The 14699-nt window shown below is 38.7% G+C and overlaps 1 protein-coding gene across 1 annotated transcript in view; it reads right to left on the reverse strand.

The window, feature by feature from the left end:
* LOC123577944 (sperm flagellar protein 2-like) overlaps positions 1 to 14699 on the reverse strand; it is a 185364-nt gene that overhangs the window by 54067 nt on the left and 116598 nt on the right. Inside the window, exons 26-29 of the mRNA XM_045440407.1 lie at positions 11311 to 11491; positions 4230 to 4377; positions 2268 to 2396; positions 1030 to 1168 (exon numbers count right to left, since the gene is read on the reverse strand). Coding sequence (XP_045296363.1) covers positions 1030 to 1168; positions 2268 to 2396; positions 4230 to 4377; positions 11311 to 11491 — 597 coding nt within the window. The remainder of the gene's footprint in view (positions 1 to 1029; positions 1169 to 2267; positions 2397 to 4229; positions 4378 to 11310; positions 11492 to 14699) is intronic.

A 14699-nucleotide genomic window follows, 5' to 3' on the forward strand; every position in this document is an offset into this window, starting at 1 on the left:
TAAGGTAAATAAGCCTTACTGCAACCAGGCTGAGTTATGTGTGTGTGTGTATGTGGGTGTGTGTGTGTTACTATATAGAACAACAGATATAAAAATCTAGGCTGAAGATTTTACAAGAGAACTTTCATTATGAGACAAGGATTGTAGAGAACAAACTATGACAACTGTCTTGTAGATGGCACTTGTTTCGGAGAACACTTGACATTTATATTCTATGTAGGTAGCAACTTCTAAATCTTCAGTAAATGTTGATTGGAAACTGTAGTGTTCACAGAATCTAGATCTAGTAGAAACCTCTGGAGTTTCCTGGTTGGAGTCTTTCCTTTTATAGACGAAGGCCACAGGGCCCCAAGTAATTAGGCATGCTTTTAATTTGTGGGCAAGGAAGGAGTCCCCAACTCTTGGAGCATCATGTCTCCTGACTTTCAGTTGAGGGCTATTTCTGCTTTGCTGAGCTGCTTTTTTACGGGAGAATTAAGGGAATAAAACTCTCTGCCCCCCACTAGAGATGAAAAGTCTGAAAAAACCTTGGAACCCAACAGCAAAGCGGTACTGGGTATTACCCTAACAAGGGAATCAGCCTAAGTGGTAAAACATACCAGTGAATGACTTCTTAATCTCCCATTAATTGGCCCTGACTACTAATGAGCCTGGCATTAGAAAAATGTGAAACATTATCTTATTTCTGAAAAATATTTAAAAATAATGCATAATCTTACCTTGTAAACTAAGGTCCTCATTGAGCAGTGTAAAAACCAAACTCAGAAATGATGTGCAAATCTGGCTATTACAATAGGACACTTTGATATGCAACTTACTGTTTGAAACAAGCCAATACAAATGCACATGTGATCCCCTAAAAGGTCAAAATTTCAATTTGTAAATGTAATCTACATTTATAAATGCCTACAAACCTGCCAACTTTGGCCCCCAGGACTTAAAAAAATACATTTTTAAATACACTTCATTAAAATACATTAAAAAATATACATTTTCAAAATACATTTGAAAAGCCATGCAGTATATTACCTGGCCATTTCATTCAAGTACCTCTCACCAAGCCACTTTTCCATGAGTTTATATACATCAACCACCTTTTTTAGTAAATCTTCAAGGAAAGCCAGTGCTTTTGTCTTTATCAGTTCAAGTCGGAACTGTGTGGCTATCTCTATTTAAAAAGAAAATAAGGATTTTAAAATGTATACATGCATTTTTTAACCAACTAAATTCAATTTTAAACCAATCATGCTTCAGTTTGTCAAGATGTAGGTGCACATTTAATATAGGAGTATAGATAAGTAATACCTGATCTATGTCATTGAGAAAAAAAATGTAATGTATGGTAGGGTCATTTGACAGTTTATTTAAACCAAAAGTATAAACTGAGATTTACATTTTATTGCACTTTATAGCAATATACTCTTTGATAAATTGGAATGGGAAAACACAAGTAGATAATTTCTGTATTTCAAAAAAAAGGAAGGTACAAAGTCTCTTGATAATCTCCCTACTTTTAGAAACTTGGGATAGCAATGCCATTGTACTTTGTTAGCACTGGAAAAACTAGGGTAAAACCCAAGTGCCCCAGGGCTTATGGCTGCCCCTGGCACACACTATCCACAGACGTGGATTTTACTTCTGAAATAGTTTTCCCATCTTTCTTCTTTGCTTCTTCTACCGCCACTGGCCTAATTTGCTAAATTTTCTGATTTTTTTTTTTGAAGTCCATTTTTAGTTGCATTATATGACAAATGGAAGAGACAGAAGGAGAATATGTCTTGTAAAATCATTGTTATCTACAGAAAAGGAGACTCTTGAACATTATTGATTCATGACTGGCTCTTCTTGGCCTCTGTTCCCAAGAACTTACTTTCAGGGCCTGTTAGCCTTTAGTTAGCATTTATTTTCCTAGTGAGAGGCCTTAATTATTCTTAGCATATAAAACCACCACCACACGTGGTCCTAAGCCTTCTCACACTGACTCTAACATATTCTTTTTGTTTCTGTTCTTTGAGATTCTAATTATTGCTGGTGTTCTCTTAACCCCTTCCCAAATTTTCTTTGTTTCTTTTTGAGATCCCACCAGACAATTATAGAACAGTCAAATCTAGCCCTCGTGTGGTTTTATGAAAACAACCAGCTAAATGTTGTATTTTTCCATTGCTTTGCTTTGTGTTCTAGACACAACTTGAGCCAGTCATGGGCTGTTGGTCCTACTGGTCTATTTTCCACTGAAAAGTATCATCTTGGTTCTTTTCAACTGCTACCTTCAAACTGCAGGGCAGCAAGGTGTTCTTCCTTGATTTTGAGCATCAGTTCCTTTTTCCTTTCCATTTCGGCAATCTGCTCTGGTGACACTGTCACGAGTGTGGCTTCTGCTATTGGCGGCGATTTACCTAAAAGGACAGTGGAAGGGGCCGGCATGCAAGTATCCACACAGCTACTCAGATAAAATGAGAACAAAGAGAAATGTGCGGGTCTGTAGTAAACCTCTTGTGATTTGCAAAGGACCAACCCTGGCCCTGACTGTGAGTTTGAAATATTGACCTTTCCTTGAGAATTCTCCAGGTGGCATCTTGGCTAGATGCATATAAAAATGCCCCATTTGTGTAGCATCATGGGAAAATGAAGTGGTACTAGATTCCAAAGAAGGTGTGATTCAGAGCCTGGGGACAGAAATTAGCAAACCACAACATAGCATGGATGCCATTAGTCACTTGCGAAAGCACCGCTCCATACAAGGGACCAGTGTGAGCCAAGTGTTTCCCAGATCCTCCTCAAGAAAAGACCAGGGAATAACCTCCAGAAGATATGGCTGAAATGAGGCTCATGGTCAAGAATCTGTAATCTACTGAACAATCTTTTCAGTAGCACTTACCTACAAGTACTTCAGTGATTACGTAAGAGAATTAGAAAATAAGCATTTGTCAGCATTTGTCAGAGAATTTGCCCTTGCGAAATGGCAGTGTGATTCCAGCTGAAGGCCCCATTCACGTGATTCTACTTAGTGCGGTAAATCTGTCTTGAAGGTCTGACCTCAATGGGTTCAAATCTTGTGAAGAGGAGATAATTGTAAACAAAGAAACTGTAATAAAATGTAACGGCAATAGTAGACGTGTGTATTAAGTTACAGGTGAAAGAACACTTAATCTTGCTGGATTTCTGTTTTATCGTCTGTAAAATTAAGGGACTGGACTCAGCCATTTAGCCATTAAGGTAAACTGAAGCATGTCCTTCAAATGCTGCTTCTTTCTTTCATTTCTACCATCTGAGATGGACCATGTGGTGTGTTTTTTTACGCAGTGCTATTCTTCTCTTTACTTCAATGTCCCCCCCACCCCCTGCTCTCCCCGCCCGCATCCTCAGTGCTTCCATCTCACTCCTGCTCAGGATTGCTTAAATGTACTCTGGGAAGTGCTTCCCTACCCCTCAGATGGAGTAGGTGACCTTGCTCTCAAGGTCACCTGTACCTTCCCAACTAAAGAACAATGACTGGTCAAATGTCTGTCTCTACCGATAGACTAGATTTCCATCAGGGCAGGGACTGTGTTTTTGTTCTTGTTCAAGTTCATCATGGTGTCTTTAGCACCCATCATAGTGTGCTGCCAGCAGATGCCTAACAATCATGTCATGTCATGAGCAACTGACTACGGAGGTGACTTCTGCTCACATATTTCTGTCTCTTCCTCTCTTGCCTCAACTTACCTTAAATATGTACAGGTGGGTAATGTTGGTGGCAGAGTTTATCCCCAAGGTTGACGGGAGGTCTCTCCCAGCCCGAGTTTTCTCTCACCTCTATTTTCCATCATGTCTCCAAGACAGAGATTAGGCAGGAGGCCTCCAGGAGAGAGGTACTTGCTTACATTAAACCAGAAACCTGAATTCAACCTGAAACTTACATCCACATAATCACTTTTCACCCAAACTTGTCTCGGGTACTGCAGCCCCATTGAGCACACTTTTCAGATGACATATTGTCATCTTGGCGTTCTTCTAGCATGTTCCAAACTGTTTTTGAGGTTTGTTTTATCTTGGAGACACTTGACTATTTGGATAAACAAGTTAGGTGAGACAGGTACACGGTATGATCAGCCAGCTGACACCACAGGAGCCTGAGTCTCTAAATTAAACCTAACAAACAGTAGCTTTAATGTGTCTGCTTAAATGTTTGTGTTCTACCAAGGAGAGGCGTAAGCATCCACAGTTTTGGATGCTAAAACCAGGAATACCTTTTGCTTTTTTGTCTGCCGTTTTTTTCTTGGGCGGTTCATTTTTGACTTTTTTATTTGTACCCATCTGAGGAGATTTTTCTTTTGTATCTGTTGGCTGGTTTTCCTTTTCTTCTTCCATGAGCCTCTGATGAATTTCAGCAGCCACCTGGTTGTATACGAGCAATATTTTAATTAATGCAACACTTAGGAAATATGGTAACTGTTTGGATTGAGTCATCACTCAATTCCACTGAAGCCTCATTCTATTGCAAACAATCATGCCATGTATTCAATCTTTATGGAAAACACACTTTGGTGTCTGTGACAGTGTCATGGTTATGCTTTTAAAAAGCTTCCTTTTTAATCTCAGACTCTATGGATTTAGCCCCCTCCCCACTCCCCATTCTTCTAAGTTCCTGTTATCTCTTGGCCTTCAACCCAGGGCATTCTCCTATATCAATGTTTCTCACCTTTTATCATCATCATCATCATCATCATCATCATCATTATTAGACTCCCCTACAGAGTTCTAAAGATAGATTTTCCTAATAGCCCCCTCCATGAAATTTTAATGTTCCAAAGTGTATTTATGTATTTATGCATACTTGTGCTTTATACATAAAATGGGTGAGAATTTCTCAGCCCCACCCCCAACCAAGTTTTGGGAATTCATGTCCTATATTGATTGGGCTCCCAGACACTTGGATGCTGGGCTTCCATTCTACTCCAACACCAGCCTCATCCAGGAAGTGCTCATGAGAATGACCTGTCCTGCAGGCTAGCGTTCCTTCTAGTGTCAGCTTCCTCCACTGGGGGCACACTCAGCCTCCAGCCAACTCAGCAACCCCTCCTTTCACTTGCACAGGTATCCTGCTTTGAGAGGTTAGTTGTGGGGCCACCCCAGAAGAGCCGAGGAATGGGGAGGGTGGGGTGCTGTTGGGTCCCGTCCACATCTCCTCTGAGGCTCTGTGCTTCAAGCAGCAGGAATAACTTGTCTTGGGGACATGCCTGCAGTTTCAAAGGCCGGACCTTATGAAGTGAATCCAGATACCCCTGGAGAGGTGAAGAGCACTTAGGGGTGTAGCCCTGAGAAAGGAGAGTGGGGAAAAAAGACTCCCGAAAGGTGAAAAGCAAACCTGCACACACCAAGGTGGTAGGAGCAACATATGGTTGAAAACCTTAAAACCTCAATAAAGCAATCGGTGACGAAACGGGGGTCACGACAATTTATTAAAGTGTTTACTGTGTCCAAACCTGACGTTATCTCTGGGGAGGACTGAGCGAGGGGCCAAGAGGAGAAGGAGGAAGTTGCTTGGAGGTGAATAGAAAGATGAATAAGGCACAATCTCTCCCCTCAATGACGCTTCGTCTTGGCAAGATACACCAGCCAGTGCCTGCTCAGCCAGAATTCCTGCACACTTCCCACCCCAGGGCTTGGCATATAACTGTCCCCAACTGTTCTCTGAATGTGAAGTGTTGCCCAATCTTCCAAATGGGCTTTAAGCAGCTTCTAGCACCTGCTGTGCTCATAGAGGATGCCAAGGAAATGCTTATTAATAGACGGAATTTCTTCTAAAATAATCATATTCCACAGAATATACCCACAGCTTCCTTAAGATCAGTGGAGCCCTGGAGAAATAGTGAAAGGTTTCAGAGAACAAGGTTTCAGTGTGTGTGTGTGTGTGTGTGTGTGTGTGTGTGTGTGTGTGTGGTTTTAATTAGATGCCCTTAATCCACAAAAATGGATTTCATGATATCTACTGTACTTTCAAATTCTTGGTAAAGCTGAAAGCAGACTTGTTAACATCCCCCCACTAAATTGCAAGCAATTCATTTTTGAATTTGTTTTTGCAAAGCACAGTAAGTTAGCAATTTTCTTTAAAATTGGATGTTTCTCCTTTATAAACAATCTTGTGGTGGTGGTGGTGGTGATGGTGATGATGATGATGATGATGATGATGATGATGATAATTATCATCATCTGCATATTTTTGGTCCATTTCCCTCAAAGACCTCTGGGTCTCTTTCAAAAATTAACATAATTCACAATACATCCAGCAATCTACCTGTAAGCCCAAAGAAACTCTAGAAATAATGTCTTGACATTGTGGGTGTTAAATATGACTTGTTTCTTTGAAATCATTGCATACCTGCTAATTAGAAGAAAGTTTTTCTGAAAATTAACATAGCACACTAAATGGGTAGCCCTTGGTAAAATTGCTATGTAGAAAAAAAGCCCGTTTTAAAGTGCTCTTATTTCAGCTGTGTTAATCTCTGCTGGTACCATTTTCCCTGCAAGTTTGCCGAATCACGCCTGTCTCACTTGAAACTTAAAATTTGATTAAGGTCATGTAACATCAATGCCAAGAAAATCCATTAGAAACATAAAATCAGGATTCAAATATAATTATTAGGAATACTAATTAGATTAGTAATTAGTAAACTTTTCTCCTATGCTTTCTATGTGGTTTTTTAAAGTCTGCAAGGGGGGCGCCCAGGTGGCTCATTTGTTTAAGTGACCAACTTCTGCTCAGGTCATGATCTCATGGTTCGTGGGTTTGAGCCCTGTGTCCAGCTCTGTGCTCACAGTTCAGAGCCTGGAGCCTGCTTCGGATCCTGTGTCTTCCTCTCTCTGCCCCTCCCTGCTCATGCTCTGTCTCTGTCTTTCAAAAATGAGTAAACATTAAAAAAAATAAAGTCCATAAGAAAATTGTACAATTTTCAATAAATTTTCTAACGTCATGACTTATTATATTTACAATTTCTAAAACACTTTCATATATATCATATATATTATTTCACCGGATCTTTCAGCCATTCAAGAGCGGAAAAGTGTGTGGAATGTCTCCCATGTTACAGATAAGGAACTGAAGGCTAAGATAGGCTAGGTAATTTCTGTAAAATCACACAACCGAGAGAGGTTAACTTTGTGCTGTATGATGATCTTCGTGCTACATGATGCTCTTTCTAATAATGTAATATTTTACCAAGTCATTTTCCCTAGGCAATTCTGATGGGATTTCTAAGACTTGTAAATTACTTATGTAGCTCAATAAGAATAATAATTCTTTTTTTTTCTTGAACTCCTAGATCTGGTTTCCCACTCTCTGGTGTTTGGTCATTGTAATCTTGCAGTGATCACTATGGTCATTGCCATCATCATCAACAGTGACATCAGGATCATCGGTATAGCAGCAGACTGTGCTGAGGGCTTTAGTGTCATATTAGATGTGGGCACGATGCTAGGTGCACAGTACATAAAAAGTTTTAGAATCCAGTTAAGTATTCAGAGAAACAACTAATGAGATAAAAATGACAAACAATGACATAGATAGTGAAAGCCGAATGCTTGGGGAGACAATATTGCTACAGGGACTGGAAAAGCACATGATCAGAGAAGGCAAGGCCTTCAAATAGGCAACCAACTAGTCAGGAATCAGAGCAGGAACTAGCTCTGAAGAATTATAGAAAACATACAATTAAGCAAATAGAAGGAAGGAGGAACATATTTTAGGAGACAAAGATGACATTAGCCAAGGCATTGAAATTATTAATGCCCATGAAATATGTAGGAAGCAATATCTAGTTCATTTATGAGACGGTTTGATGAGTTGGTTCCAGCAAGATAGGGAGCTCTGAGCCTCTGGGTCAAGGGTTTAGGATTCCATGGTGGCTACCGGAGGTCATCACACTACCCCATTTTCCTCTTTGATCAATAACAGAAGATCATTTCTGTAGCTTATAAACATCATATGCTTTTTTTAAAAAAAATAAATCAATCCTTTTCCTTCATCTGGATCATTTTGCCCTTATAAATATAAAGTAGCTATTGAGATACTTGGGGTATCTACCATCTACCATCTTTCTATATGCTTTCTGTTTGTATTGTTTGTTTCTAAATCTTTTTCTGTTCCTTTTTTTTCTTCTGTTGGATTGAATATTTTAAATTTATTCACTTTTTTTTTCCCTATATTAGTTTGGAAGTAACACACACTAATTCACTTAGTGGCTACTCTATGAATAACACCTTGAATTACTGACTAAAAAATATGTAGACTTTGATAAGTTAACAATTCATGATATAATTCCTGGAGTAACCATTAGGAGAACAGTAATAGAATGCACTACTTCCAAAAAAGTCAGGGGAAAAAAGCAAGCAAGAAAAAATAAAGGACAAAAATGAGAGGATGAACAAAGATATATCATGTAAACAATATTTAAAAGTATAATTTCCAAAAAAGCATTATAAAGAAGATTAACTCCTAGTAAGAAAAGGTTCAGTTCATCAGGCTTTTCTTTTTTTTAATGTTCATTTATTTTTGAGAAAGGGAGGGAGAGAGAGAGTGCACACAAGCAGGGGAGGGGCAGAGAGAGAGGGGAGACAGAGGATCCAAATCAGGCTCTGCACTGACAGCAGAGAGTCCGATATGGGGCTTGAACTCCTGAACCATGAGATCATGATCCAAGCCAAAGTCAGATGCTTAACTGACTGAGCCGCCCAGGTGCCCCCAGGCCCAGAGAGCTTCTTGAAGGCTACTAAACATTTCAAGAGGAAATAATTCCAACTTCCTCAAACTTTTCTAAAGAATAGAAAGAGAAGAAACATATCCTGACTTGATTTATGAGGCTAGTATTACCTGGATGCTAAAAGTTGACAAGGCTAGAATGAGAAAGAAAGATTACAGAATTTTCTCACTCATGAACAAAGATTCAAAAATCCTAGGCAAAGTATTAGGAAGCAAATCCAGCAATATGTAAGAACGATGATGCTTCATTATAATGTTGGACTTATTCCAGGGAGGCAACGTAAGTCTAATATTAGAAAATTGACCAATATGATATTTAACATTAATAGAAAACAGAGAAAAGAATCATATGACAATTTCAATATATATGGAAAAAGAATTTGTTAATACATTTATGAAAACCCCTCAAAGTAAGCTATAAATGAAAAGAAATTTCCATAATCTAATAAATATTATCTTAAAAAATCTATGGCCAACATTTTTGTAAATTTTGACAAGCTGATTTGAAATTTTATATGGAAAGGCAAGGAGCCAAGAAGCGCCAAAATACTCTGGACAGATGACAAGGTGAGAAGATTTGCTCAGTTAGATAAATGAAGGATATGACAAATAAAGGATTGACAGTTTTCAGCACACATATGGAAAAATAGAGCAATGTGACAGAACTAATTTATGATAGAAGGTCACCTAATTTATGACAAAGATGATACTGCCGTGAAATGGGGAAAGAATTTGGCATTACTTACGAAAACTGAAGTATTATGTATAGTATTATCTACTGACATCGAAGCTAGCAAATACTCTTAGATATATATTCAATGGTTGTGTGTGCATATGCGCAGCAGTGGGCAAGTACTAGAATGTTCATAGCAGGGCTATCCATAATGGCACACACTGGAAGCCCAAATGTGTATTAGTAGCAGATCAGTTAAATAAACTGGGATAAGTTTATATAATGAAACAATATACAGCAATAAAAATGAATGGACTACAGCTACACGCAATAACATAGAATGAATCTCATAAATAATGTTGAGCAAAAGGAAACACAGAGACAAAAAGTAGGAGTCCATGTATGTAAAGCTCAAAAGCAAGGTAAGCTAAATTCTCCTGTTAAGAAATACAGACTCGGGAGATAAAACTGTTATGAAAATCAAGGCAATGGCTAGCAAAAAGGGAGATGGGGGTTCCGTGTTGTAGGGATGAAGGGGGTTAGGCCTGGGAAGGGGCACAAGAAGGACTTGGTAGGTGCTGACCTTTCCCACTTCTACTGTGTGGTGGTTTCACCAGTGTGTACTTCAGGTGCGTTCATCAAGCCGTGCAGTTTTAGGTTGTGCACTTTGCCAAAACTCACATTAAATTTTTTTTATAGAAGAAGCAAGATAATGACAGGAATCTACAATCACTTTTGAGAGGGAGAAACGAAAGAAGGAACAAAAGGAAGAGAGGGAGAACGGAAAGGAGGCACTGAGGCTGCTGTGAGATAGACCAGAGAAAAGAACCCTCGAGGCAGAGTGGCCAGGAAGGGACTCGGAAAATGCGAGTTGACTCTTGGCTCTGAGACCCTGGGGCAAGCTCCTCTTCTAACTCTTCCACAAAATCTTTTGGAAGGTTGACACTGCCTCTTGTTTGGATGGGATATTTCAAGAAAACTCAAAGAAGGCTTGGCCCAGAATGAGAACAGAACCACACTGGGCACCCAGGCCTGGAGGATGGAGGAACAGGGGCCATCCAAGGTAAACTCTGTGTGTACCTTCTTTACAGGGTGAAGCTTCTACTTACATTAAAGTTCTCTGGACACTTTTCCCTTCTCTTCTGATTTGGTACAGGCCCCCTGCAGGCAACGACTATTATCCCTTTGCCTCCCAGTGAAGCTGGAAAGGACTGGAACTTTGAACTCCTACAGTTCTAGGTTCAAATCTCCTCTTAAACACTTACCTGTTAAGTGACCTTGGCAAATTTTTTTAACCTTTCTGGATCCCCATTTTTCCATGATAAAGAGGATAATACCCCATAGGTAACTTATGTTAACCAGAGGCCTATAGGCCAAATGTGTGTATTGCCTGTCTCTGTAAAGTTTTGCAAACTTGATTATTTCTAACATGTTTAAATGAGTAGGCTTCACATATAAAATTTGAATTTCTGGCTTTTCTTGAAAAATTGGAAGATCTGTCCATACTGGGCCTCATCCTTAAATGGCAAAGTTGGTTAGGGTGGAATAGCACACTCTTCTTTAGGAGTACAATTTCCACTTGGCCACAGTCCCACCCCTCCCTATTGCATTATATTTGACATACGTCGTTGACTTTTCCTGATTGGCCCTTTGGCCTCTGTACTTGGAACATTGGCCCAGCACAGAAAATAAACTACATGTTGGTTTACTCCATTCTTGATCATATATATTTGCTGACTGAATCGTTTCAATTCTTATTTCTTTCAGAAAACAAAACAAAACAGTTCCTGAAGGTATAAAGTTATACAACATTGTGTAAATTTTCTACTCAGAGCATACTAGGAATATTGGTACTTAGTGAATGGGTTTTGCTGAAAAGGTAGTAACAAGCACTGCTTACCATGTGAGATATTGCTAAAGAAGCTTGCTGCCAGGTGTCCATTAGCAACTTCTCATCTGCCTCAAAGTTCGACTCAACATTTTCCAGTGAGTAATCAATCTTGCCCTTCAGTATGGTTTTTGTTTTTGTTTTGGACGTAGCTGAATCCGGGGAAACGGATATTCGAGGAATTAGAGGAATTCTTTGAAAAACAAGCAAACCAAAAGGAAACATAAATGTTTTATTTAACAGAATTCTCTCTTTATGACCATGTTATTTTGGAAATCTTGTTGTCTTGCTTTAATCTCAATTTTCAAAGTCGTGCTGGAAGAACTCTTCATATGAAGACTATAAAAGACTATATTCACATTTTAATAGTCTTATTAACAAGAGGAAACTAGAAATAAATAGTAACAAAACATAATTTTTACATTTATTCTCAGTAATCACGAGGAGGGAAATTAAACAATGGCAATTATGAAGAAGTGCAATTTTGAAATTTAGCCAGGGCATAAACTTCTAACAAGGAACAAGTCAGTCATGGAAAAGCAAACCAAATAAAACTGGGCATCACTCCTTCAAGATGACTAGTATCATTTGGCTTCTTGAAGTGGAAAATTAAAAATCAGGATATGAAAGATGTGAGGTCTGCAAGGGGGAATCCCATGGAGGCGACAAGGTTTTGATAGTGGGTGGGACAGACATCCAACAAACCTCCCCAGTTTAGAGTAGGGATAATGATGGCCTCTCTTTGATTTGTAAAATGCTTTGGGAACACGAAGTTAAGCTCTCCCTTCTTTCAGCCATATTGCTGCCCCTTTGTAGAAATTTTAGAGCTGCCACTGGGAACATTCTCTCCCCGAAGGACTCCCAAATCTCAAAGGCTAAGAGAAGCAGGTAGAGATCCCCAAAGCAGAATGCTTATTATGACTGGGATCCACCCTGGTGATACCAAGTGCAAAGAGCCCTCAGCTTGGGCACAGAATGGGGGTGGGGAGAGAAGCTCCAGCTCTGACTTTGCTGAAACCTGAGGAGTCAGGAGCCATAATAGGAACAAGCATTTGGTTTGGCAGACTCAAACTGCTGGGGAATAGATTGTTGATCCAGAAGGCTGATTGGGAACTCCACCAAACAATTAGCTTGGTCTAGTTTTGAAGCATTAGATGTGGTTTCTTGAACTTGGCTCTTTGATTCTTATAGTACTTGGAGGGGGTGTGCTAAGGTGCTTCAATGCCGCATACATCTACCCACAGGACAATTTACATTTTAACAATCAAGTAATGCTAAATCTGTCACTGAAACACTGAAATTCATGTGTCTAACAAGTTAAGGTAAAATTTGTGTGATCATCTCTAAATGTTTAATATAGTCCAACAAGCATTTCCTAACACCGTGCTTTGGAGGACAGCAGTGGTGGCATATCATTTAGAAATAAAATTTGGGGTTAGAATTCATTTACTGGAAAAAATTCTGGCCTAGCTATAGTTCTGTCACTATCAATAGATACAAACTGGGGCTCCTTTCTGAAGTTCCTTCTCTTGAATAATACAAACATAAGACTACTACTATTACTATTGTTACTAATTCTTAGCAACCGCTAATTATTAGTTATTCATCAATTATTATTTACTATTATGTCGTTGTTGTTACAGGAATAAAATAGACAGCTATGTGAAAATGCTTGACAGTGTGCTTGCTTCCCTTATATATGTTAAAGAGACTGTAGCTGATTGGTTGATTGGTTGATACATTGATCGAGAGTTTTAGTAGATACTCAAAGCAGTGATTTGAGGTTGAGATTGGTGCACAGTTGTTTTGCAGAAAATAAGAACGGCCTGTTCTTTTGCCTGTTTTATTCTGCTAACCAACTTTAATAGCTTCCCCAATATGCCTAACTTGCTATTTTGTGCTAAGAACAGAATGCACTGCTACCGTAGACATTGGAACTTGGCCTCTTTAAATGGCTCTGATGGTTCATATTGCCTGTGGAATTTTTTATTATTGGCTTTTCAAAGTTCTCTTTCAGCAGCTTGCTGAGTTACACATTTCTCTTGTATTTGTACCAAGAAGTAGGTACAAACTTTCCTTCTTGTATTTTCCTGCTTACACGTGGGCATGATTGGGACATGGTGGGATTAGATGGAGGAAATCTAGAGAGAAGAAATGGGTCTCAGATCTTATGTATAACCATATTGTGTTCAGGTCATCTCAAATCCTTCTTGGTACATGGGATGATAAAACAAAGCAAGGACATGCAACACTTATCATTAAAATAGTGCATGTAAGTTATTGTTATAACATTCAATAATAATAGTCACCACTTACTGAGATTATTGAGACTAGATCTCAAGTCTTCTGATTCCCTAACGTGGTCCTCAGTGCTTTGAAGATTTCATTTTCTGTAATGTTCACAACAGCCTTACTTTATAGATAAGGAAACCAAGGCTTAAGAAAGTTGGGGTGACTTTTCCCCCAAAATAAATTATTTTAATTTACTCACATACACCTAGTAAGTAACAGACCCAGGACTGAAACCAGATCTGTCTTCAAAACATATTCACTATACCATATTTAATCTGTGCGACATGTACCTGCATTGACTTGAGAAAGCTTATAAAGTACACATAGTACTTTCCAGCTACAATACATATCATATCTTTGGAGATCTAAATTTAATGTTCAGCATGTGTATTATTCTTAAAATCTAACTTCTTTTTTTTCCCCTCTTCGTATTTATTGATTCTTATTTTCTCATGACCTCCTTATGGGTCATGAGAAAATATTACTTTAATTCTTAATGCTATTTTATTAGCTTATTTTAATTAATCATTTAATTTTAAGGATTTTTAATTTTAGTTACCTTAATTTATTTTAATTCTTACCTTTTGCACATTTAACGTTTTATAGTTGAGACCCACATCATAGGAATTGCTACCACTCCCACTCCCTATTTCTTAAAAACATTTTTTCTATTTGCTCATAGCTTCTCTGGGTTTGGGATCTTGCCCTTCCCCTGCCCCCACCCATTGGGTCTATAAAAGCAATGATTTACAAACTTTTGTATTGCATGGGAGTGTTTGAAAATATAATTCTTTATTCTCTTGCTCTGGCAGGAATCTGATGTTAGACTATTGACAAGTCTTTCAATCTCATGAAGTCATGATCACATATGACTGAACCTTTACTGTTTCTCAATTATGTTTACCTGTAAAAGAAGACTCATAACCTCTTCCATTTTCATTTACATGTAACACACACAGACACACACACACACACACACACACACACACACACACACAGTGCTTGGAACCTTTCATAAAACTGGTAGAGATTCATGATTCCTTATTGAAAACCCTTGGACCAAAAGTTTTCCAGAATTGAAAATTTATATATACTATCCCCAGCAGACT

Source organism: Leopardus geoffroyi, chromosome A1, assembly GCF_018350155.1.
Source record: "Leopardus geoffroyi isolate Oge1 chromosome A1, O.geoffroyi_Oge1_pat1.0, whole genome shotgun sequence".
Classification (NCBI taxonomy): domain Eukaryota; kingdom Metazoa; phylum Chordata; class Mammalia; order Carnivora; family Felidae; genus Leopardus; species Leopardus geoffroyi.